This window comes from Eulemur rufifrons, chromosome 6, assembly GCF_041146395.1.
Source record: "Eulemur rufifrons isolate Redbay chromosome 6, OSU_ERuf_1, whole genome shotgun sequence".
Lineage (NCBI taxonomy): Eukaryota > Metazoa > Chordata > Mammalia > Primates > Lemuridae > Eulemur > Eulemur rufifrons.
In genome coordinates, this window is record NC_090988.1 from 44,869,444 (window position 1) to 44,893,290 (window position 23,847).

The 23,847-nt window shown below is 36.8% G+C and overlaps 1 protein-coding gene across 12 annotated transcripts in view; it reads left to right on the plus strand.

Moving 5' to 3' along the window:
- The window catches only part of DLG2 (discs large MAGUK scaffold protein 2), a 1,100,864-nt gene that overhangs the window by 683,915 nt on the left and 393,102 nt on the right, over positions 1-23,847 (plus strand). For 8 of the 12 annotated variants that reach the window (XM_069469139.1, XM_069469143.1, XM_069469135.1 and 5 more), the window contains one exon: positions 10,048-10,203. The exons of the other annotated variants lie outside the window; for them this stretch is intronic. In XM_069469139.1, coding sequence (XP_069325240.1) covers positions 10,048-10,203 — 156 coding nt within the window. The remainder of the gene's footprint in view (positions 1-10,047; positions 10,204-23,847) is intronic. 12 annotated transcript variants of the gene reach the window in all.

Here is a 23,847-nt window from a genome sequence, read left to right on the forward strand (position 1 = left end):
AGGAGGTGAAAGATCTCTACAAAAAGAACTATGAAACACTGAGGAAAGAAATTGCAGATGATACAAACAAGTAGAAAAACATATGCTCATGGATCAGTAAAATCTACATTGTTAAAATGTCCATACTACCCAAAGTGATTTACAGATTCAATGCAAACTGTATCAAAATACCAACATCATATTTCACAGATCTAGAAAAAATAATTTCTACAGATCCAAAAAAGAGTCTGAATAGTGAAAACAATCTTATGCAAAAGGCACAAATCAGGAGTCATCTCATTACCAGACTTCAAACTATACTACAAGGTTATAGTAACTAAAATGGCATGGTACTGGCATAGAAATAGAGGCTTAGACCAATGGAACAGACAGAAAACACATATATAAAACATCCACATACAGCCAACTGATCTTTAACAAAGCAGACAACAGTAACAATGGGGAAAAGAATCCCTATTCAGTATGGTGCTGGGAAAATTGGTTAGCCACATGTAGAAGATTGAAACAGGATCCATACCTCTCACCACTCACAATTAATTCAAGATGGATAAAGGACTTAAATGTAATGCATGAAACCATAAGAATTCTAGGAGAAAATGTTGGAAAAACTATTCTAGAGTTTTGTTGGAAAATGTTGGAAAAACTCTTACCTTACCAATAGGCCAAGGTAAAGAATTTATGAAGGAGACCCAAGGACAATCACAACAACAAGAAAAATAAATACATGGGACTTGAGTAAATTGAAAAGCTTCTGCACAGCCAAGACAATAATCAACAGAGCAAACAGACAATCTACAGAATAGGAGAAAATATTTGCAAGCTATACAACTGAAAGACTCATAACAAGAATCTATAATACAAAGAACTCAAGCAAAGCATCAAGAAAAAAACAAACAACCGCATTAAAAAGTGGGCAGAAGACATCAACAGAAGCTTTTCAAAAGAAGATAGACAGTGGTCAATAAACATATAAAAAATGCTCAACATCACTAATTGTCAGGGAAATGCAAATTAAAACCACAAGAGATATCACCTTACTCCTATTTGAATGTCTTTTATAAAAAAGTCCAAAAATAATAGATGCTGGCATGGATTCAGAGAAAAAGGAATGCTCATAGATTGTTGGTGTGACTCCAAATTAGTACAACTTCTATGGAGAACAGTATGGAGATTCCTCAAAAAGCTAAATGTAGACCTTTCATTTGATCCAGAAATCCCATTCTTGGGTATTTACCCAAAGGAAAAGAAGTCATCTTATCAAAAAGACACCTGTACTCAAATGTTTATTGCAGCACAATTTACAATTGCAAAGATGTGAAATCAACCCAAGTGCCCATCCATTCATGAGCAGATTAACAAAATGTGGTATATGTATACCATGGAATACTACTTGGCCATGAGGAAGGATGACTTAATGCCTTTTGCAACAATTTTGATGGAACTGGAGACCATTATCCTAAATGAAGTATCTAAAGAATAGAAAAACAAACACCACATGTACTCACTATGAAACTGGAATTAACCAGTGAGCACCCATGTGCATAGAGAGAAGTAAAACTCAATGGTAATCAAGCAGGCAGGAAAGGGGAGGAGAGGATGGGCAAAAACCTACCTAATGGGTACTTTGAACACTATCTGGTGACAGGCATATTTTTAACCATGACTCAAGCATTACAAAGGCAATCCATGTAACCAAAAACATAATACTTTGAAATAAACAACCAAAAAAAAAAAGAAATACAACCTTTATCCTGGGGTGAGAGGTGAAGGTGAACTAAGTCTATCAAATCCTCTCTAGGAAATTTTTAATTGAAAAGCAGGTCAAATGAGGCAACTGAAAGGTGAAGTTAATCAGTTATAATGTAAATAAAGAAGACCAGAGGTTCCATGTTTGGTCTTGTCCAAGTTCATATCATTAGGTAGCAAAAACTGAGAGAAAGCAGAAACTATGAGATAGAGAGGATCTTATTTATAAGTTAGTGGTTAAAGAAGCTGGTAAAGGCCAGGCACAGTGGCTCATGCCTATAATTCCAGCACTTTTAGAGGCCGAGGCAGGAGGATTGCTTGAGCCTAGGAGTTCAAAACCAGCCTGGGCAACAAAGTGAGTCCCCATCTCTACAAAAAAATTTATAAAAAATTAGACGGACACAGTAGTGTGCGCCTATAGCACCTGTAGTCCCACCTATGCTGGGGGCTGAGCAAAGAAGATCACTTGAGCCTAGAAGTTTGAGGGTGTAATGAGCTATGATCACACCACTGCATTCCAGCCTGGGCGACAGAATGAGACCCCTTCTTCCAAATTAAAAAGAAAAAAGAAACTGGCAAGTAGAGATAGGAAAAGAAGTAGCACAAAGAGAGAAAACATTATCTTGATGAGAAAGCTCTAAAATTAAGATCTATCTCACCATCTCCTTAGATCTCACTCTTTCCAATCTCTGACAAAGGTTTTTCTGGGTTCCCATGCACATGTGTCCTGTTAATTGAAGTAGCTTGAATAAGTCTCTGTTCCTGCAATCAGATTTCCCTACAAACAAAATATTTGCCCATGAATAGCAGGACCATTATCTTATTCACTACTATATACCTAATACCTCACTCTGGATTTGGCACAAAATCTTTGGTAAATATTTGTGGAATGAATGAAATATTTGTTAATGGAGTTCAATCACTTTGAGCAGTCAAAATGGAGAAATGCTAACCTCCGTGGCTTTCCATCCATGGATGGATGGAATATCCATGGATATTAAAATTGTATTCCAGACCTGACTAACTTTTCAATTTTATGTTCTACTCAAACTTTTAACAAACCGCCTATGTTGGGTATGTTTTTACATTTCTCTTTAACTTTGTATGTGCCAGTAGCACTTTCTAAAAAGCCCTTTTTTACCCCATTCAACCCTGCACTAGAATCCCAATTCCCCACAGTGTTTACTTTCATATCTCTTTAGTTCAGTCATAGCCCAATATACAATTTTGTACTCTACTTTATTCAACATTATTAAAAACATTTTTCTGTATCATTAAAAATTTTTATGAATATTAAATTTAATAGCTAAACAATAAACTATCATATGGATATATCTTATGTCCTATATACACTTATCTCCTTGCTGGACATTTTGTTTGTTTTCTTTCTTTTGTTCTGTTTCACTCTTATAACAAACCACAGTGACTTTCTCTCTATGGAAACCTTTGTGCACACTTCTTTTTCTTCTTCTTAGGATAGCACACTAGAGGTAGAATTGCTGAACCAGAGTGTAGGATTACTTCTAAAACTCTTGCAATATATTTCCAAATTGCTCTCTTGAAATGTTTTAAGGAGGTTTTACACTCCATAGCACCAGCAATATCAGTGTCTATCTTACCATACCACAACTAAATTGTGATTTATTGATTTTAAGATCCTTTATTATTTTTAAACAAGCAAAGGGGGCATGCCATTTAATGTGCATTACTTTTATCACTAGTGAGATTAAACATTTATATGTATGTGTTTATTTGTCATTTGTACTTTCTCTTTTGTGGTTGAATGCTAATAGCTTCATCTATTTTCTATTGAAATATTATTACCTTTCTTATTGAGTTGTAGGAGTGTTTTAAAAATATTGATAAATATATTTGAGCAGATATTTTTCTCAGTTTATTTCTTGTTTATGAGATTTTTTTTTTTTTGCTTCAGTGGTTTTAAATTTTTATGTGGTCAAACATCTCATCTTTTACATGATTTCTTCCATTTACTTTATGCTTAAAAATTTCTTTTCCATCAAGATGCTAAATAACTATTAATCTGCCTTTTTGTAGATTTATGTTTTATCCTAAGAGTTCAATTAAAAATAAAATACAAAACAAAATCATTAGAAGTAGATTTACGAAAGTATAAGAGATTAAATACTAGTATGGGATATATTGAACCTTCTTCAAATAATTCAAATTCATGTCTCAAAGGCCTCGGTTTGGCCATAATATTGACCCTATAAAGCTCAGAAATTTTTTCTCAATACCTTTCAGAAAGCCACAAAAATACTACTGTCCCTGGACACACCCAATATCAAGGAACAGTGATCACTCTCCTCTTTGCTACAGTCACCATTGTCAAGGTCATTGATTTTCAACCTCTTATTCCAATAGAACACTTCATGACCTATTTGCCACCCACCTATGAGAGGCCCCAATTTTGTTGAAACTCAAGAATTCTTTTGAGGAAATAACACATCTTAATAATTCAAAACTTTCAAAACAACTTTAAATGGCCCTTTCTCTCCTTAATAAACAAACATAGTAAAATATAACTGAGAGTGATGTTTGTTTATAGAAAATGGTGAATCAATCCTAATTTCTACCTTTAAAAGTAAATACGGAGTATGGTACATAAACTATTATTAATAACAAATTAGTTATGACCCAACAATCTGATTTGATACCATAGCTGTGAACCATACAGGAAAGCAAATCATTATAAAGATACAGGCACAAATTAGGGGTTAGAGTTGGGGCTGATATATTGTTAGGAGCGATGAAAATAATTGAGAAGTTCAGAGAAAGTAAACATCAACCTTTAGAGCTGTGATAGAGGATCAATTACCTTTTCAGCATTAGAAGCAAAAGTGAGTTTTTTTTTTTTTTTTTGAGACAGAGTCTCGCTTTGTTGCCCGGGCTAGAGTGAGTGCCGTGACGTCAGCCTAGCTCACAGCAACCTCAAACTCCTGGGCTTAAGCAATCCTACTGCCTCAGCCTCCCAGGTAGCTGGGACTACAGGCATGTGCCACCATGCCCGACTAATTTTTTCTATATATATTTTAGTTGGCCAGATAATTTCTTTCTATTTTTAGTAGAGACGGGGTCTCGCTGTTGGTCAGGCTGGTCAAAAGTGAGTCTTTAGAAGGCACCTTGTGTAGTACCTTTTGTGATGCTGAAAGCCACTGATGGTTGCTTCCTTCATTCAACCATCTTTACAGAGAATTCACATTACATTGCTATTGTGTGAACTGACTGATTCTTGTGAGTGGGTGAAGAGTACGTTTTCTATGTATTCATATAGAAAGGAGCAACACTCTCTGAGGTTGTGTATCCCTGTGAGCTTGACTGTCTGAGAGTAGAATCAAGCTAATGATGGCTGCCACTTGGTGAGCTCCTACTGAGTGCCATGCACCGAGCTAAGTGCTTTATGCACATTCTCTCTATTTCCTACAATCATCCTCAGGCTGGTATTACTACCCCAACTTTCCAAATGAGTACCTTAAGAAATAGCAGAAGGTCACAAAAGGGAGAATTTGGCCAAGCCAGATCTAAACTTAGATGTTTGGTTGCACTCACTGAACTACTTCATAATTTACTTCTCTATATAATTTTATAGTTTATAATTTTGCTAGTATATGGAGAGAGCTATTTAATATTATTACAAATTAGAAAGCCAAGTTTTGGAAATGTTAAGTGAATGTGCTACAAATAGGTATCTACTCCATTGAGCCCTCTCTTGGGGGCACAATCCTGTGGTGCTTATAATTAGGGGGGTGAATGGGTTCTTACAAATCATCTAGACCAGTCCCTCCCCTAGATCTCTCTATATAAAAGTTTAAGGCCTGTACAGCATCTTCACCAAGTGACTGATAGTTTTCTGCTGAAAGTTCAGTGTTAAAGAAGTCAGCTTCTTCCTTAAATACTGTCATTATAGTGGCACATACCGAGCCACATAGTTCACAGCATGATCTTATACTCTTTTATCTCTTAATTGCTTTTAGGGTTTCCCAAATATTCTGCCTTTAAGACCTATTAGACTAGACCTGGAATTCAGTCCTCTCATACTTCTCCAAATCCTTGACCCAATAAACAGTATGTTATTTCCAGTGAGGAGTGCGGGGCACCATTTTAAGATTAAAAAACATTTTCATTCAAATTGTGTCAGGCGGCATACTAGATGCTTAGGCACCTGAGACTTAGCATCCAACTGCCATCATTAATGTAGCTTAGTTCTATGTTCTGCTAAGGTAGGATGTGGGGTTGCATGCTCCCTTCCCATCAGGGCAGCCAAAGAAGGCTACAGCAAGATGAGGGTTGAGAATATGAAAGGTCTACAGATTTATCCTTATCAGTGTATATGACAGAGAGATGTATGCCCAAAGGCAAATAAATATATGACTCAAGTTGACCCAAGTCCCTCCTCCTGTACTTTTAGACTCTTCCTTTTAGTTCTGGCTCAAGAAGAGAAAATAAAAAGTACTGACCACTTTGTCTTTCTTAGTTCAGGAAATAATGAGGAAACAAAGATAAATGAGATTTGGTCCTGATCATCTCGGAGCTAATATTCTAGGAAAGCGAAGCTATGCAAACCAATTATGACAGTACAGTGAGGTGAGGGCCCTCCTGAGACACCCTGAGGGCTTTGAGGGCAGTCCCTTTGCTGGGGGATTAGAAAGCTCAATAAAGTATAAATCATTCTTACTGATACCTCTAAGAGAAGGGAGTCATATTCCTTTGACCTTGTAGCTGCGGGTGCTACACAGATGAAGAGTATTTATAATCACAGTCACCATTATCACTGTCTTAAGCATTTACTGTCTCTGATACAGGGCTGGGACTAGAATGAGGTGAGTGAGGAGCTGGTGCCAGATGCAAATTTAATGGGATGTGAAAAACTCAATAGTTAATTAAGACAATAATATTTTAACTCAATATTTTAGAAAATTAAAGCAATGCAAAGGAATTCATAATGAACAAGATATCAAACTTTTAAAGACAGGTCAGTCTGCTGTTGGTCTTACGTACTGTGGGATAACATAGAGGTCCAAAGTTTTGTCTGTTTGTCTTTGAGTAGCATAGTCTAGTTGAAGTGATGTGAAAGAGATGTAAAAATAAACAAGGTGCCTGTTTTATTTTCACTCTTTTGATTACAAGTTAGAAATCTGACCTCAACTCCAGTAAGGGGAGAGGGTGGGAGATTAGTAGTTGATTTTCATTATACAACTAATATCATATGGGAACCATCAAAGAAATTCAATAGCATGAGCCCTAATAGGCCACCTTAAAGAACAAACCCTGACTGTTATTCTAGATTCAAGGAACCTCTAGACATTTTAGCAACAAAATTTGGTAGAGCTTCACACTGGTGCTCTGTAATTAGGGGACACAGCTATAGCTACCCTCTACGTGTCTGCATCTTTTCCTTATTTTACCAGGTGATAATTTCTGCCTCTTATTCACATTCCATAGGAGAATCCAATTGGCTTAATCCTTTTTTTCCCCGTTTGAGCCCTACTCTACAGGTCATAGTTGCAGGGTAAGGGGCCTAATCCTGGTCCAATGGTCTAAACTGCTGTGGCTAGGGAGAAGACAAAGAAATTGAGTTGGGGTCAAATGGGGCAAAGGGGAAGGGGCCTTTGCAACCAAGGTAGTTTACCTTAGAATAAGGTGTAGAGGAAGCACCTCCCTCCAGCACACACCAGCATTGTGGATTTGCAATTAAAAATGACAAGGAAGCAGAACAAATAGCAAGTGCTAATGGAGTGCAGAGAAAAGAGAGATCACCAAGGGTCAGGATGTGCTAATTATATGCTATAAGAGCCTGCAATTATAAAACCATAGATATGCAAATAAATGCTGGTAGCTCAGCAGATTACACTACAAAGCCATTTATCTATGGCTCTTGATAAGTAGACAGCAAGAGAAATGATTTGTTTATAAATTCACTTAGAAATCACTCTAATATCTCCAACTATTCTTCCCTCTTCTGGGGGCATCCATAGAGTGAAGAAAACCAGTAGGCACCTTGGATTGGATTACCATATTCATTACCTTCTGACCCAGGCTACTCTGGAGGCTTATAATAAAATAAACAGGCCCTTTCTATTGCGACCAGCTGATTCACACTGCCAAAAGTCATTTCTCCAAGGCACTTTTTACTGACTAAATGGGAAATGATGGTGGCATCTGTTCCTGCCACCCAGTGACAGCTCATAAATTGGCATTTCTTGTCTGTCTGGCAGAGAGGTCATGGAGAATATAACTGCAGGGGACTGCTGACTGCCAATATTAGGCCTTCTGGAGCACAGGGCTGAGAAGTCTTTGAGGAGCTCACTATGCCCATGGAGTTACAATGGCCAAACTCAAACACATGTGAAGCCCATCCCTCTGAGGGCACATGAACTGTGCACACATGCTTTAACTTAGAACTTAAAGCCATCAGTTCCTGACAACCTTGGGCTTTTGGTCCTTCTGGTATAAACTGTGAGAATTAATAATGGCCTAAAAAATGTAAACCTAATTAGGAGATTCAAAATAACTTTTGGCTTCTTTGAAAGAACCAGAAGTTTGTTTTTTTTTTTTAATTTCTTTTGATGGAAAATGGTAAACAAATTATCCGTTAATTCAAAGAAACATTTGTCAAGTACCTACGATGTGACATTTCTTTGTTTAGACTGTAGCCTGTGTAGTACTTATTGTATATTATGCTGTGTCCTAGTACATAATATACATATTATATGATAGAATATATGACAGAATTCTAGGACTGTATCAAGGCTGTTAGAAACCTTTAAATGTGAACCCCATTTTTATGCCACTTGAAAGGAGATTTTCACTGATACTTTTAGTTTTGTTGTTTGATTGAAAGAGGACCTTGTCAATATTGCAAAAGGACTTTGTCAAGTTTGTCAAGTGGTTTGTCATGTTTTGGCATTTTTTCATCTATTCATTTTCTGCGCTATCAAGTGTTCTCACAATCAAGAAAAGAAAATGGATTTGATATGTCTATTCTTTAGCCAGTGATTGTAGAAAATAACAAGTAAATAAATAAGGAAGGAATGAAAGACTAAATTAAAGGTAAAAATGAACCTCCAATATCAGTAACTATATCTCCACATTGATAAAACTTTGAATGATGAGTAACTGAGCTTAGGCAAGTAATCAATCCATTGGGAAACAATTCTGGAAGTAACTGTAAGCAAAGAAATAAGAGCTTCCTTTTAAAATCCAAGGTATTGAGGCCTGCCCCAAGCATCAAATCTACTAAATATGTGAATCATATAATAATATCATAGCCATAAAATGGTTAAAAAAAGATATAGATAAGTTTCAAGAGTTCAATACTGAACAAAGTACAGGGCCTCACTTTCATTGTTTTGAATTCACTGTAGTATTCAGAAAGTAAAATATTTTTCCTTAATTTAGTTTATAACCTAAAAGAACCTGATTCTTTTTTTCTAAGGTTCTGTGTTGGCAGTTTAGATTAACTACCATTTTATGTATAATAATATTTTTAAATAAAGATGCATGGAGTTCGCTAAACAGTCATGGGCCTAAATTATATAGCAAGAGAATAGCATTCTTTTATTTTCCTGTGTATATAGAGGTTGTTAGATAGCCTCCAAACATAATTAAATGTATTAACACCTATGGTAGGTCCTATCTATAGTTATTTCTTTGTATTAATATTATATTTGCAGTCTTAAATTTTATAGGAGTACATCTGTTAATATTCGATCCTGTTTATATAACAAAAAAATGACACTAACTTAAACAACTAAGTTTATTTTTATCTACATAAAACAAATCCAGAGGTAGGTAATCCAGAGGCGGTATAGTGTCACTCCATGTCATCGAGCTCTGTCTTTATGCTCCACTCTGTGTATAGTTTGACTTCATCCTCAAGGTTGCTTCATGGTCCAAGATGACCACTGAAGCTCCAACCATCATGTCTGGGTTCCCAGTCAGAAAACCGAGGAAGTGGGAGAGAACAAAATTACAGGGATTTCAGCTAAATCACCTTCCCTATAAAGCAGCTATCCCAGAAGTCCACAAAGCCCTTCTGTTCAAATCACATTGTACCAAACATTTTCATGTGGTCACATCTACCCACAAGAGAGGCTGAAGAATGAAGTCTTTATTATAGGAAAAGTGAACAATGGAAAATTGGGTTTCTATTAATAAGAAGTAAGGAGTAAATGACATTGTTTTAGATTTTTACTTTTGCATATGCTGAAATGCTACTGGTTGCACAGTTGTTCCTTGTGTGTGCTAATCATGCATATCTTTCTCTTCCTCTTGTATTACCAGGCCTCCGGAACCAGTTTACAGCACTGTGAACAAACTGTGTGATAAGCCTGCTTCTCCCAGGCACTATTCCCCTGTTGAGTGTGACAAAAGCTTCCTTCTCTCAAGTCCCTACCCCCACTACCACCTAGGCCTGCTCCCTGACTCTGAGATGACCAGGTACTGCATGCGCTTCCTTGCCTCATCTTCTCCAACTGCATGTGCTTCCACAAGGGTGAATGGGTAGAATCTGCCTCTGCTCATTTCTCTTACATGAAACATCTTCCTCAAGGCGGAGAGATGTTCTGCTCCCTTGTTGCAATGGCAGAAATTAAGAACATTGCCTTTTTTTTTCCTGGTGTGATCACAGAGCACTTAGATCACATGATGCTTCACATGTTCTTGGTTCGGATACATTTTAATGAAATATTAATTATATTTTCCGGAAGAATTAATTTTGGAACTAATTAGCATCCTTTCTCTCATATGGAAGGATGAAAGAGAACATGTATTGAGTATTTTTGAATAATATTTAATAAGTGCTTACTATGCTCCAGGTAAAACATAGCCTAATAAACAGGTACTATTACCACCATTTAATATTTAACTAAAATGTTAAATTAATATCATCACTTAACTTCCTTGAGGTTTAAGCAATGTATCCAAAACTACACCATTAATTGGTTCCGTCTAACCACAAAGAACATGAAATTAATGTTTACACTATGTTATCATGCTAGGTGTGTACATATGTCCTCTTGTTTAATTCCTCCCATCTTATATAAGGAAACAGGTTTAGAGAAGTTAAAGCATTGCCCTCAGTATGATCTTGCCAATAAATGTGGAATCCAGACTTGACCTTAGAATGTTTTGAGTCTTTCCACAACAAATTTACAAGCAAATCATTCTAGGTCTAAAGTTTGGACGCAATTCTGTGTTAATATTCCAAAGCATATGTGTGATAAATAAATAACAAAATCCTCATCTTCACATGGTAGCCAAAGTCAGAAAGAGAGGAGAGGAAGCAAAATAGAATCCAGTGTTCCATATTGTGATGTTCCTACACATGATGGGGTGTTTATAGAGTTATGTTTTCAGACCAGTATCTTCATAATATTGTTAGGGTTGAGCAAGTGTAGATTTTAGAATGATTCAAAGCGAAAATGGTTATAATCAAGAGGGTCTCCTTACAATATCATCTTTATTTGTTGACATTTTCACAGAATAAATTTAGAAGTCAATTACTGGTCTCCCTAGGGGTATCAAATAACAAATTTTAAATTATATCTAGCATTTTCAGAAATAAATGAGAAAACATATTTTGACTATATAATCAGCTGGAGCATTTTTATTAATTTACAACAATTAAAGCTTAATAGTATTTCAGAATGCTTTATAAATATTAACTAAATGAAAAAATATATTTTAATAAACCATAAAAATTATTTCTTGATAGAACAATACCATTTTGAAGCTAAGAGGGCAAAGTCACCATAGTTGTAGGGAGGTGACAAGGTGCACACACCTACAATAATGATGTCTATAATAGCAATTATGCACCTATAGTTAGCTACATAAGGGCAGCTAACATTTAATGAGCTCTTCCTCTGTGCCAGGCATTTTGTTAAGCTCTTCTTATGAATTATTTCTTTTAATCCTCACAATCACCTTATGGGGTAGATGTTATCATTATCTTTGTTTTACAAATGAGGAAATTGAGACTTGAGAACTTGCCTCACTTGCCCAAGGTCATCCACTAGTGAGCAGCAGAGCTGGGATTCAAATCCAGGTGAGACGGACCTGGCAGACCATTAGCCCCTGCGACTGCGTAGGCGTGATGGCATGCATAGTTTTGCTCACTGGAAAAAGTATCCATCTCTCTTTTTCTATCCTTTCTCTATCTTTATCCTGACTTCTTATCTCCCTTTCTCTGGCTCTAGTCAGTAAATCTTTTTTTTTTTTTTTTTTTTTTTCATCCTGTGCTCTTTTTTGATTAACATAAAAGTTATGTTGGTTTCTTTCTACCCCTCTGGGGATTTTGAAGCATCCATCTGGAAAAACTCACCAATAAGTAGCTGATAGAGTCTATTTTCTATGTGGACTCACCAGATATTATTCTTTTCAGTTTACTTTCTGTAATGTGCATTATGGAGACCATAGGATTTAATTTTTTCATTTTTAAAATTAAAAAATATATATTGTTCAATGTTGACTATGTCTTTTTCAAATTACAGACCCTCAGCAATTCTGATAAGTACTAGTCCTCAACCCCTATGCACCATCGCCCTCTTTGAGAATTCTATTTTCTATTTATTCTAATTTTGTCCCCTTCTTTTACCTCCTTCTTTTTTCTTTTTGCCATTATCTTTTTCTTTATCTTATCTTTCTAGAAAAAAAAGTCACACACACATACACACCCATCTTAGTGGCCTTGTCACCAGTGCACTGATACTAAAAGTCTTAATTTCATCCCACTTTGCTCCTCCTCCATACTTCCCCAGCTTAGTAAATGGCACATGCATCTACCCCATTGTTCAAACCAAAAACTTGAGAGTCATCCTTACCACCTTGTTCTTTCTCACATCCACCATTCAGCCCATCTTCAAATCCTGTTGATTCTACCTCCAAAATACATCTCAAATTATTCACTGCCCTTTACTTCTATTTCCACTACTTTAATCCAAGCCCCCATCATCTCCCACCTGTAATAGCCTCCTAATTGTTCTCACCACTTCCACTGTTGTCCTTCTGGCTTATTCTCAGTGCAGCCAAAGTGATCTGTTAAAAATACAGATCGGATCTTATCTCTCTCCTTTTGCATTAGGATAAAATGCAAAGTCTTTAACATAGCATACAGGCTCTGCATGATCTAGCCTCTGCCTGCCTGTTAAACATCTCATTTCACTCTTTCCTTTGCTGACCACACTATTCATGTTGGCTTTATTTTTATTCACAAAATGTACCAAATCTCTTCTGGTCTCGAGCGCATCACACATGGCTTTTCCCTGGAACTGAAAAGCACTTCATACACTTTGCCTGATTAACTTCTGGTCATCTTAGATCCAAGCTTAAATTGCATTTCTTCAGAGAAGCTCTCTGAAAATCAGCTCCCCTATTATGTATTCTCACTCGTTTTGTTTTTTTTTTTTCCATGAGACTCAAGCAATTTATAATTGTACATTTATTTGTGTGATTTTTAAACTAAATGCCTGTATCACACACTACACTGTAAGCTCAATGAGTGGAACTATTTCTATTTTATGAACTATTATGTCTGTAACACTTAGCACAGTGCCTGGCACAGCAGGAGCTCAAAATTATTGAGTGAATAAATAAATATAGAAATAAGATCTGCAAACAAGACAAGCAAATTGATACCTGTTTCAGGAACAAGTCACAGCTCAAGCTGTGCTTTACCCAGTTCTTAGAAGGTACATAAAACTACTCCATGAATGAATGAATACACGCATAGAAACAAATAACAATAACTAGAACTCAGTTTGTGTTTCACTCTCACTTTAAACTATTTCAATGATTATTGTCTACATTATAGAGTCAGTAAGGTAACTGTCAGTCCTTCATGAAGACTAAGTAATTCGTTTCAGAGATTATTTACTTACTCTGAAATAGGACACCTCCTCAAGCCAATGTTTCTTGAAATGCAGCCAGGGGAAAAGTTTAAGAATTCTGGTTCCACCTATGACACCACCATTGTATCTTTGAGTAACTTCACAACTCTCAGAAGTACATGAGAATTTAGAATTAGTTAGACAAACCCTTATCCAACTCTAGTAATGTTGAGGAACCCAATCCACTGTCTTCGTGGGTCTATGTTTTATATCTACTCGTGGTAAAATAAAAATATTTTGGGATCTTCTTCCCTAAAAAGGACATTATAAGAATGTATTTACCAAGATTTGTCAAGCACCAACTAAGTGCAAGATACTATACTAGGACAACTTTTTCCAAAGATGCAAGCTGAAAAAGACAACCAAAGATATTGAATAAATGCCTGATTTTTAAGTTGCAGTATAGAATGATGTATATTTTTTTCAGGGTTTTTGAGAATCTCCCACAGTTTATTCCAGAAGTATGCACATACTGATATACCAATGATAGCCTCATATTAGGATATGAACTAACTCTAGGAAAGTTAGCTTGTGAAACCACCCTTACATTTATATCAGCTTAATTCCTAATCGGCATTCAGAAGAATAGAGGCAAGTCAGCAAAAGCAACCAGATTCAGTCTTCTATATTTTCTGGGCCTCGATGGAAATACACAAGTTCTTGGCTCTTTGAATTAATAGCAAACATCCAGGGATGAATTAATTGTGCACACAATTTATTTCTGCAAGATCATTTAAAAGAAAACAGAGAAGTTATAAGTTTTCCTTAGAAAACCATTTTAAATTACTTGGCACAGTGCCTAAGGCTGCAGATTGTTTAGAGTAATTGACTTTTTAGAGCTTACAAAAGCAAGAAATGGGCAGATCCTGAACTCAAACTAAAATCTGAAGCTCTATGAAAAGCAAATGGGATTGCTATGGGATTCCTACTTATCCAGTACATCTCTTTTTCTTAAAAAAAAGAAAAAAGTGGTTTTTTTACACTGTAATTGGTTTTTCTACTTTGGGATAATAAGTTATTCAGCTTTTGATATTTCTAGGGCAAGGAGAATAGTATTCTTGGCTGTTTTCTCAACATGAATGTCATATTTTCATTTGTCCTTTTACGTCAATGGTTCTAATGCTATTTTGCCATTGAAAACAGAGGCTGAGATAAACCAGATAAAAGGCTAATTAAAATGTATTGGCAGATTTTGGATAGAAAATGAACTCTGAAGCACTGTATGATCATAAAACATTTTTACTTGTTGAAGAGATGAAGTATGGGACTTCATCTAGGTACCAAGCATTATCTTGGATGCTAGGGATTCAAAGATAAATAAACATGGTCTCTTCCCTTAAGTAGCTCACAGATATTATAAATGAAGAATTACTTACTGTGGGATAACTGCTAAAAGCCCTCAGTTTCTCTAATATATCTAATCTCTAGGTAACTTTTAAAAGAAAAAAAAACTTAGACAAATTAAATTTAACAGAGTTTATTTGAGCAAAGAACAATTCATGAACCAGGCAGCACTCAGAACCAGAAGAGGTTACAGAGCTCTGCAGTGTGAGCAGCAAGCTTTTATAGCTGCAGTCCCCAACCCCCGAGCCACGGACCAGCAGTACTGGTCCATGTCCTGTTATGTGGGCTGCAGAGCTACACACACCCCTACCCCATCCATGGAAAAATTGTCTTCCATGGAACTTAGGAAGTGGGGAGCCGCACAGCAGGAGGTGAGCAGCAGGTGAGCTGAGCAAAGCTTCATCTGTATTTATAGCAGCTCCCCATTGCTCACATCACTGCCTGAGTTCTGCCTCCACCCCTTCTCCCGTGGTCTGTGGAAAAATTGTCTTCCATGAAACCGGTCCCTGGTGCCACAATGGTTGGGGACTGCTGTTTTACAGACTGAACACAGAAGCAAAGTAGAAAAATCCCCTGACTGGCTAAAGCTAGGCATCTACCTTATTTGGGCATAATGTGATGAGACATTTGCCTTATTTGGGCATAATGTGATGAGTCGATGGCATGCAATTGGCTGAAACCTGGCTGCTTGTGCTTGTGTAAAACACTGCTGTGTGTTACACTCCTAAGTTAGGTTTTGGTTTGTTTATGTACTAAGTTAGATTGCAGTTCCTTCTTGTAGGAATTCAGAGTATAGAGACAGCTTCAAGCTAATGGCCTCCTGCTTATTTAATTTAACATAACTAAAATCCGTCTAGTATAAGAGGTAATGATGGAAGCAAGCATGATCTTAAACTGTCCCTTCTGCAGAGGTGTGAACATATACACAGGAATGTCCCCAACTTCACCTTGTTTCACCAATTCCTAATCATTCATGAGAAACATTATCTATGGAAAATGTAACTTCATTTTCTCATAGGTCCATCTGCTGGTCTAACTTCTAACTATTCTCTACTGGGCTCAGAGAATCCATTTATAATTTACTCTCTTTGTTTAAATCATAATGTTGCAGCCTCACACACTCTTCATTTTGGGACACAGAGCAAGATTTTTATCTCACAAAACCACAATTGTATGGCAAAGTTACCGTGAGCTCCTAAATAGGTACCTCTGGCTGAGGTGAGAATGAATTTGTATTAAAGGACTGTTATAAAGACTGTTTCCATTCATAGCCTAGTGGTGAGTCCAGTGAATTTTGAAGAGATGAATGGTTGGCAGTATGGATAAGGGCTGTGCAAGCCTGCCTGTATTTATATAGATGTAAATATTTTAAAACGTAGAATTTTGTTTTAATTAAGGGATCAAAATTTACCTCTTAGAGCATAGAAAATAAATCTTCCATTTCAATCCTTTAATTCAGTCACGTAGACCTTCAGCTCATATGAAATTTAAAGGATCCCTTAAATGGGTTTCTTTAAGTCAGCAGATATGTATGTTCCAATTTGAATATTAAAACTATCTTTGGTAAGCTTTCTCTCCTTGCAAATTAACAGAAAATTCATCTGAGACTTTAATGATTTAACTGTTTCAAAACCTGTAAATTCAAGTCATATATAAATTTCAGCCCTAATCTATAAACGAAGTGCATATGAGTCTCTAAAGATTAGCAGAGAAGAAATAACTTAACTTTGCCTCTGTTTATCTTGGAATTATCAGGAAGACACTGAGCTTATCAGTAAGATTAAGGAAGAAATGTGTTCCAAGTAAAATAAATAGCACAGAGTTAATCCTCATGATGTATAAGAACACAGTGTGTTCTGGGACTACCAGTGTTCTTTGTGGCTGAGGATTATTGGGTGGGTAATAAGGTTGGAGATACAGGCTGCTGTATATCCTAGAGGGCCTTACTTGTCAGGTTGAGGATTTGGACTTTTTCCTATAACCAATGGGGAGCTGTAGAAAAGTTTTAAAGCTAAGCAAAGACACAATCTGCTTTGTGTTTTTAGAAAGAACACTCTGTCAGCTGTGTGGAAAGAGTTTGAAGACAGGCAGAATAGTTAGTGGCATATCATAGAGCAGCATAGAAATCATGAAGTGAACTGAGACCACGGAGATAGAGAGGTATAAATGGATTTAGAATTATTTATCAAATAGAATAGGTGGTACTTAGTGATTGATCCAGGGGAAGAATTTTCTGGCTTGTAATACTTACCTAGATGGTGATTCGTTGCCTCATCTTGGAGAGAGTGAGCACTCTTATCCACAATAAATACACTTAAACATAAAACACTTTAGAAAACAATGAAAGGAAAGGGAGGCAAAATATATTAGGTCTCTTGTTTGAGATGGTGGCAGTGTGATGTCATTGAGGAGCCAAGGATTGTGCCCAAACTATCTAGGTTTGAAGCCTTCCTTTTGGCCATACTGACCACATGCATTTTAGCTAAACACTTTACCTCCCTCAGAGCCTCAATTCACTCATCAGAAAATGAGAAAAATAATCACATCTGTGCTGTTCCCCTCATAGGATTGTTGTGATGATCAAGGGAAATAGAGCAAATGAATTTTTATCTAGGCACTATCCACATTAGTCATTATTAATTGTTCCCACATGGTTATTCTATTTTAAAGCCTTGAACTTATGTATATTTATTTTTATTGCTATCACAACTCAGGCAGAAAATGTCTATTATCACAGGTAAATCCCCTGAGGCCATAAGAAAGCTGTTGATGCTAAGTCCATCTATTAATGTCATTCTTAACAGCCATCCTACTTGGCAAAGTCATATATTTTTCCTTTTATTATTACATTTATAGGCTCCCTATAAAAGGTGGCATGTTTCTAAACCCATATGTGACTTCATTCTTATGTGAGATAATTTTCTTTTTTATTTACTTATGTAGTAATATTTCTGTTCCACAGTTATTCTACGGAGCACAGAGAGTAGCCAGACAATTTACATATGTACCTTATAGTTTCTAATAATCCCAGCAATTTTGCAAAGTGTGGGTTCTGATCTGGCAAGTGGAGGGATCTGCATTCCCACATACAAGCTCATGTTTTCATGGAGCCTTAATTGTGTTCACGGTGAACCACAGCTGCTCACTCAGTCCTCCAAATGGCACACCCACACTGCCACAAATCTGTAGATTCTGAAAGGAAATTTGAGCCTTGTTCCCATAATTCAAGCTGGGAAATAGCGCCATTAAAAAGAGAAAGAGGATGCTTAACAAATCATTGACATTCTTGTGCCCTTCAAAGGCTGATATAATCTTAAAGAATTCTTAATTTCATTTTTAATTAAAACCAGGAGAGGAAGCCCTCTGGGGGTGACACCTAAGGCACAGCCCCTTTCTAAGTTTATGTAGCAGCAGCTTCTTCAAAGGTCTTCACTACCTTTTTTGAAGTTGGTGATCACTAAGCCCAATTTGAATTAAGGAAAATAAGGAGAGATTGATTGACTCCCACAAAGTCAGAGGCCACTCTTGCCACAGTTGGTTTTGCCTTTTTCCTCTGCAATATAAGATATGCAGGGGTTCCCAATGAAAGAAACGCCCCCTTGCTTTTAAATTAATGCATTCTCTAAATAGATAATTTAGGTATATGGCATTAACTCTCCCCCCTCCCAACTATTTTTTGGGTGCTAGGAGGAAAGTGTTCTTTCATTAAGAATTTCAGAATTTTTTTAATGCACAGTTAAAATTTTTAGTGTAAAGTACAACAGAAACAAGAACTTACCCTGTTTTAAAAGCTCTCATTTACTCTGCACAACCCTGGGCAAATAGGTGAGAGTGGGAGGCTCAATCTGGGTCAAAAACCTTGTGATGGCAGAGCTGGGAAGTGAACCCAGCTTCGTCTTACTCTAAAATTCCTGTTCTGTGATGTTCAAATAACTCTGTGATAAAACAATCTAAATTCAATTGATTTGCTTTTAAAAAATTAACAGTGAGAATATCTCTCTGTCTGAGATCACATGAACTTATTTTCCTTTAGTTTGGGGATGTCTTTTTTGTGTTTGGGGAGCAATCTTTGTATTTATTTTAGTAACCATCATATTATCACATAACAATGAGAAAACAGAGAATAAGCACGACTTCAAAAGGAGTCTTCTATGGAGGAAAACTATCAGTGAGAAAATGCTGTGTAAAAACACTATAGCAACATATTATAGGACTCAGAAGAAATTAAGACAGTAATGTTGAACTATAATATCCATGGCTTAGATATTAATTAAAACCACTAACATGTATTGAGTGCTTTTATGTGCTAGACATCATGTACTAACTCACCTTATCCTCATAACAACCTATGGGGCAGGTATGATCATTCCAATTTTATAGAAAAATTATGGTATATGATTTGACAAACAAATGGAAGCAATCAAACAAGAAAGTTGAAAATGAGGCCATTAGGACTTACACTTAGAATATTAATTTCATTAGAGCAGGATTTTTGTTTTGTTTACTGTTTTATTCTCTGTGTCAAAAGTGGTACCTGACATGTAGTACTAACAGTGACAATGATAATGATGATAATGTTGGTGACTATGAGGATAACAACAACAATCACTATCATATTAATAATCTTGTTACCTACCAGGCAGCACTTTATACAACTTAACTCATTAATTCCCACAGCAACCCAGGAAGGTATGTGTTATTAATATTCTACACCTACACTTTGCAGGTGATGTAACTGAGGTCTGAAGAAGTTAAGTAACCTGTCTAAGGTCACACAGGTAGGATTTCAAACTAAGTAGCCTGGCACCAGAATCTGTGCTTTCAAATGTGTGCAATAAATATTAATTGAATGTTGTCTCAGTCATATAATGCTCTTCAAGTATTAAATTCTGCTTGAGAAAAAAGTATATCCCATTTAATTATAGTCAAATCTCTTTGGATAGATAGATGATAAATAGACTAGATAGACAATGAATATATGATTAAGAAACTATGCTCTCTAGAATCAGAATATTAGAGTTTGAATTCTACCCCTACAACTTTCTAGCTGTGTAAACTTGAGCCAGTGACTTTTCTGTAAAATAACAAAAATTGTAGTTTCCATCTTATGGGGTCTCTATGAGGATTTAATGAAGTTACATGTAAAGTGCTAAGAGCAATATTGGAAAAATATGAAGCACTCCATAAATTTTAGCTATCATTATATGTGTATGCATTAAATGACATATTATAACCCTCTAAATAGATACCTCAGGCTGAGGTAAGAATGAATTTTTATTAAAGGACTGTCATAAAAGACTTTTTCCATTCAGAGCCTAATGGTGAGTCCAGTGAATTGTGAAGGGAAATGAATGATAGGGTGGTTGGCAGTATGGAAAAGGATTATACAAGCCTTCCTGTATTTATGAATATTTTAGAATATAGAATTTTATTTTAATTGAGGGATCAAAATTTACCTTTCAGAGCAAAGAAAATAAGTCTCCCATTTCAACCCTTTAATTCAGTTCTCTAGACCTTCAGCTTATATGAAGTTTAAAGGATCCCTTGAACAGGGCTTTTAAGTCAGTAGGGATGTGTGTCCCAAATTGAATACTAAAACCTAAGCTCACTCTATTCCAGAAAAAAATGAATATATTAGAGGGTAAAGAGGAATTTTATGGTTGGCTTTAAAAGGGGAAGGGTATAAGGGGCCACTGATAAGTTAGCCACAGCACTTATACAAATTTTAAAAAGGCTCCTCATTTTCTAGACAAAGGACATATCGTGCCAGGGCCTGTGGCATGGTGAACAGTCCTCAGACTAGATTTCAGCCCTAGCTCATCCCCTTGACCAAGTATTCTTGTGAACAGCCTGCCTAACATAATGGATTGGCCCAAGTGAAGATGGGTGTGAGGATAAGAAATGAGAATTTTATTTCTTTTTGTTGTTTCCATCTGCTTCCTCTTATGCCTCTGGCATAATTGCAAGGATATTATTCCATCAACCCGATAGGGAAAAAAAATAACTAGAGGCTAATATATGTTCAGAGATGTAGGGGTCCAAAGATTGGACTAAACAATGAGTCCAACCTTTGTATTTTTCTGATGAAGAAATTGTATTAAGTGCATATTATAGGGTTGGTACTTCTGAGAATATACAATTCAGATATGGCTGAACCCTGTTCTCAGGAGGATTAGGGACCACTGGGCCTAGAGGGATTCTTTTGTGGATATAGTTAACAACCATCTGTAATGTAAAAACAGTCTAGAAATTTATTGTGGATTGCATATTTCAAATATATATCTGAATTTAATTAGCTTTTACTCTTATTCATGTTGAATCTGGCCTGATTTCTCCTACAGCTATAGCTGTTTAGATTTGTATTCATTGACTGCTAGGCATTCAGAGACTTCCTGTGAAATCTGAAGGTCAGGTGATGGTTTCCCTTCCCACTCTCCCCACTCTAATCTGACTGATTGTTTAATAAGTTCTTACTATCCTTGCTATCAGTGGAATCTATGTTACAGTAGGCCCTAGGCTATGCTGAGGAAAGGAGCTGTAAATTAAAAAAAAAAAAAAGCCTCTGACCAGACCAGACCAGATTCCCATAAGTATAGTTGCTGGAATCCTGTGACTTCTTTCTTTCCTTGCAGGGTCCTTTGGTGACCCACGAGTTATCCTATGCAACCATTTCCACACTTTTACAATGCAACCTTTTTCTCATTGTTTCCCCATAGGAGTCCTCTCACTCATAACAATTTACTCAGCTTTCTCACCTTTGTCACTGTCCCAAGCCCTTAGAGTGACGTTATTTCAGATAGATATCTCCTTCTTTCCCACTGTCGTCCACACTGAAGCTCCATGCCTAGGCTAGACTTCTAGCAGCTGGGCAGTGTCTATCAGAGGCAAGGTGAGAAGCCTTCCGTCTCTTTCACAAAGACTTTTTTGACAAAGACTTTTCCTACCTTGGACTGCTACTTCACATTGGGGAGTCTCATGTTATTAGCATTGAGATCCCCACTCTGGGCTTTCACAGGTGCCACAGTGAACCCATGATTAGCTGGGGCCTCTTCCCTCAGCCAGGGACTATGGCCTTTCCTGTTTCACCTTCTGTCTTCCAGAGAAGCTCTGTTTCTGTGCCAGCCAGATTCCCTGCCCTGGTTTTCATATTGGAGTCTTTTCCTCTGGGATCCTTGTGACCCATAAAAACAGCCTCTAATCCAGACTCTTGTCCCAGCAGAGAAACAAAAAAGACAGACACAGAACAGTATTAACATTCAGTTTTAGGAGCATCAAACCTTTCTCAGAAGATGATCTACTTTTTAAAGCCCCAAAGCTAAAAAAAATTATCACAGGAAGGATGAGGATAGTGACTGTGAGAAATCAGGATAGTAATAAGTGAACACCTTGGCCAGTGAGGCCTCAGGCAGCTGTTGGCATCCAATAGGTCAAGAATGCCTATAAAATTCTGGTCAAAGACCTATAAATCACAGCTCCTCAATACTAGTTGTCTTTCCTGAGTTCTCACCTAAGAACATAGTGTTGGTTTCTTCTTTCTATTCTCTCTAAAAAGCTTCCTAATGTATCCCATGTTCTTGCTGTAGCCCACAATGAGACCTCTCTCATAGAACATCATGGGGTCCTCTCTTTCCCTAGGTCAACAAGTGGAAATTCACATGTGCTCAGAACTCAAGCTCTTTCTAACCCCACATCTTCCCTCTCATGTTTGTTGTCTTTAGACCCTTCCTTTCTTTTTGCTAGGTCCAAAATCAGCTACTAAGGGGGCTTACAGATAATCCTTAATTCTTCATGCACTTCCACAGCATAATGCCCAGGGGGAATAATAAACCTCAAGAACATCCCAAGTCAATTTTGAAATTTTCCTCTAATAACTATGTAACATGAAAACAAGGTGGCTTTCAGTCAGCTCTTTATTACAGGTAGGAACAATGCTATAAGTTATCCAAGTGACACGTGAGCACATAGTAGACATTCAGTGGAATGACAAATGGTGGGTGTACACCTACACCAGTGATTTATGGTCTCACAGCTCAAAGGGAGAGTTTACATTTAGTGGAAAGTCTTCTCTAGGCCCAAGGCAATGCATAGAAGAGGTGGTAGAGAGGAGTCCTTCCAGTTGGGTCAGATCTCACCCTTTTTCTCTTTGGGGAAGGTAATAGATACAGTTTTCTTTGGTATTCTGATTTCTAAGTTAGGCCACAGAAACTGATTTTCATTAGCCCTACTGTTATGCCTTGGAACAGGTGGTATCTACTTTTTGTTAATGTCTATTTCATCTGTATTCAACATGTGTCAATACCAGATACTCTGGAGAAGTCTCATCATATGTGGGTGCCTCTAATACATCTTAGACAAGTTTGGTCATAGTAATGCACACGGCTAGACTTTCAACAGTGGGATCAAGTTACATAAGCAATATTCTCAGCAACCCTGACCATGTAAAGGGTAATAAAATAAAAATCAATTCAACAAACTTATAAGATAGAAAAGAAACAGATGAAGACATGCAGAAGGACTTTATTTTCAACACCAGTCACTCTGAAAGTTTGCTTAGCATGCTAAGTAAATGTCAGTGCTTGGCAAGGTGAGGGTAATTGTCATTCCCATTCTTTAAAGTTCCTTCAACCAACTATAAATAAAAAGAAAGGAAAAACATGTTGCAAATAAGCCTAAAGCTAATAGTGTATCCTCAGGGGCCTTAATCATTAATTACAGAATGCTTGGCCAGAAAAGGTTAGAAAAGATTGCTTCCAAACACTTTTACAAAATTGAGAAAATAACTCCAGCAAAATCAAGAGACTTACGCAACATCACACAGTCACACAAGTAGTCTGTGAGATATAGGACTTGG